At 51.9% G+C, this 2,880-nt stretch overlaps 1 protein-coding gene across 1 annotated transcript in view; it reads left to right on the forward strand.

Annotated features, from left to right (window-relative positions):
• N656DRAFT_840675 (uncharacterized protein) overlaps nucleotides 1–2,793 on the forward strand; it is a gene marked incomplete at its 5' end in the record, with an annotated part of 4,716 nt that extends 1,923 nt beyond the window's left edge. The window contains 4 exons of the mRNA XM_064818956.1: nucleotides 14–462; nucleotides 516–2,562; nucleotides 2,615–2,677; nucleotides 2,732–2,793. Coding sequence (XP_064664556.1) covers nucleotides 14–462; nucleotides 516–2,562; nucleotides 2,615–2,655 — 2,537 coding nt within the window. The 3' untranslated portion in view covers nucleotides 2,656–2,677; nucleotides 2,732–2,793. The remainder of the gene's footprint in view (nucleotides 1–13; nucleotides 463–515; nucleotides 2,563–2,614; nucleotides 2,678–2,731) is intronic.
• Nucleotides 2,794–2,880: the final 87 nt, after the last annotated feature.

The following is a 2,880-nucleotide window of genomic DNA, read 5'->3' on the forward strand; positions in this document are numbered from 1 at the left end:
CATCACCAACCAGCCGCTACGTCGCAAGCTCCACCTCCGGCACCGTCCATCAAATCCCGAGCCGAGCCAAAAGCGATCGAGTCCATATCAGAGCAACCGACTCCTGTCCTTCCCACGTCCCAGAGACTCTGGAACGCCGCGTACAACAGCCTCGCGGAGGGCAAGGATACCACAAAGCTTGTCGAGTCGTACATGGAAACCCTGGACAAAGTTCTTGGGGAGAGGACTGGTGAACCCACCGTCGACGTTTCCACAACACTGAAAGACCCGAGCCAGCGGCAGGCGCACATGAGAAAGCTGGTAGAGGAAGGCCAAGCAAAAATTTCCAGGCTGTCGAATATTACGCAGGGAGTCGGTGATGCCGTCCAATTCGTTCTCTCAGCCAAGGCCATGGTCGACTTGGCGATCCAGAATATACCCCAAGCAGCGCTGCCGTGGGCTGGTGTCTGCATTGGACTGCAGGTACGTATCCGTACACGGCCGCCCAATAGTTGTGTTGGTTAACCTCCATCCAGATCCTGCTGAATCCTGCTAAAGCAATAGAGTCCAACCTGGCGGGCATCGTGCATGTTATCTCCCGGATGGACTGGTATTGCGCCTTGACCGAACATATCCTAAGCCACAACAACATTGTGGTAGGGAAGGAGAGCTTCAAGTCTGTCCAGCTTCAGTTGGAAAACAGGATCGTTGAGCTCTACAAGGCTCTCCTTCTGTATCAGATGAAGAGCGTTTGCTCTTTCTACCGGCATCAAACCTGGATCGCTCTCCGCGGCCTTGTGAAGGTCGACGACTGGGATGCCTATCTGAAGAGCGTCACAGATACCGAGGCAACTCTTCAGACTGATTTGAATCAGTTCAACAGTCAGCATACGAAGAGCCTCCTAGGGAAGCTTGTCGAGAAAGGGGAAGAAAGGAAAGCGCTAATTGGAGATATTCATCAAGCTCTTCAAAGCAGCATCGCTATGCAAGAGAAGACCCACAAAGCTGTCCAGGATGGCAACACTCTGCGCAAGGAGATTCACCGAGATGAGAAGGACACGCAATGCCTCCGAGACCTCCGCCTGACCGACCCGCGCGACGACAAGCAGCGCATCCAAAACACGAAAGGTGGCCTGTTACGAGACGCGTATCACTGGGTCCTTAACAACTCTGAATTCCAACAATGGTGCAAAAGCCTGGACAGCAACCTCCTTTGGGTCAAGGGCGATCCCGGCAAGGGCAAGACAATGTTACTCTGCGGCATTATCGACGAGCTCCAGAGATTGACTTTGGGAACAGGCCCTCTATCATTCTTTTTCTGCCAGGCCACCGACGAGCGGATCAACAATGCCTCCGCCATCCTACGCGGCCTCATCTACATGCTCCTCGACCAGCAGCCATCCCTTGTCCCTCATGTGCGGAGAAAGTACAAGCATGCAGGAAAAGCACTCTTCGAAGATGCGAATCGATGGGTTGCTTTATCCGAGATCTTCAAAAACATTCTGCAAGACCCAAGCCTGGAGGGCGCCTACCTGGTCATCGATGCGCTCGACGAATGCATAAGCGGCCGGCGAGAACTTCTCGAATTTATCGTCGAGATGACATCTACGGTTCCTCACGTCAAGTGGATCGTCTCCAGTCGCAACTGGCCAGATATTGAGAAGATTCTTAATGCAGCGACACAGAAAGTACGACTGTGTCTGGAGTTGAACGAAGCATCCGTCTCCGAGGCCGTTACTGCATACGTCAGGGTCAAGGTAGATCGGTTGGCGAAGCGAAATAAATACCACCCCGATACGAAAGATGAAGTCCAGAAATATCTGTCACAAAATGCACATGGCACATTTCTTTGGGTAGCCTTGGTCTGTGACAAACTTGCCGACATCTCAGGATGGGACGCTGAATATGAGATGAAGTTGTGTCCGCCCGGACTCGATGCCCTCTACAGGCGAATGATCGACCAGATTTGGGCCAGGCCACCAAGAAACTCCCAGCGCTGCAAGGATATATTGGCTGTCGTCTCGGCCGTTCTCAGGCCAATTACATTGGATGAACTGCCATCTCTTGTGGAGATGGACCCTCGATATTCTAGCAGTGACAAAGCTCTGGTGGAAATCGTAGGGGAATGCGGTTCTTTTCTTACTCTCCACGAACGTGTTATCTCGTTCGTCCACCAATCTGCCAAGGACTTCTTGTTCCAGAAGGCGTCTCAAGAGATCTTCCCTTTAGAATTGCAAGATGTACACCACTCCATCTTCTCGCGGTCGCTGCGAGTCCTGAACAAATCGTTGCGCCGCGACATTTACAGCCTTGGCGCTCCTGGATCTTTAATTGTTGACCCCAAACTATTCGACCCAGACCCGCTGGCTGCAGTACGGTATGCTTGTGTCTACTGGATTGATCATCTCTACGATTGGCAGTCACGCAAGAATACCAATCACCAAAATGTGTTCCAGGATGGCGGTGTCATCGATGACTTTCTGAGGCAGCACTATCTCCACTGGCTCGAAGCTCTCGCACTTTGCAGGAGCATGTCGCAGGGAGTATTGTCAATGGCAAAGCTCGAGAGCATTCTTCAGGTCGGTTCTACCTGGTGATACTTGTCCTTTCATTTAGCGCTTCTAACATCACTTAGCAAAAGAACGTTGCATCACAATTACCAAGGCTGGTTTATGACATGCGCCGATTTGTTCAATACTGCAGTCAGCTAGTTGAAAACTATCCACTTCAGGTATACGCTTCAGCACTTGCGTTCAGCCCTGCCAGAAGCATGACACGAAATCTGTACAAGAGGGAAATGAAGTGGATTACTGCCGGGCCGGTTGTAGAAGAAGATTGGAATGCTTGCACACAGACGCTCGAGGGGCATAGCGGTTCGGTCTGGTCCGTCGCGTTCTCGCC

This window comes from Canariomyces notabilis (assembly GCF_033297395.1).
Source record: "Canariomyces notabilis strain CBS 508.74 unplaced genomic scaffold N656scaffold_59, whole genome shotgun sequence".
NCBI lineage: Eukaryota > Fungi > Ascomycota > Sordariomycetes > Sordariales > Chaetomiaceae > Canariomyces > Canariomyces notabilis.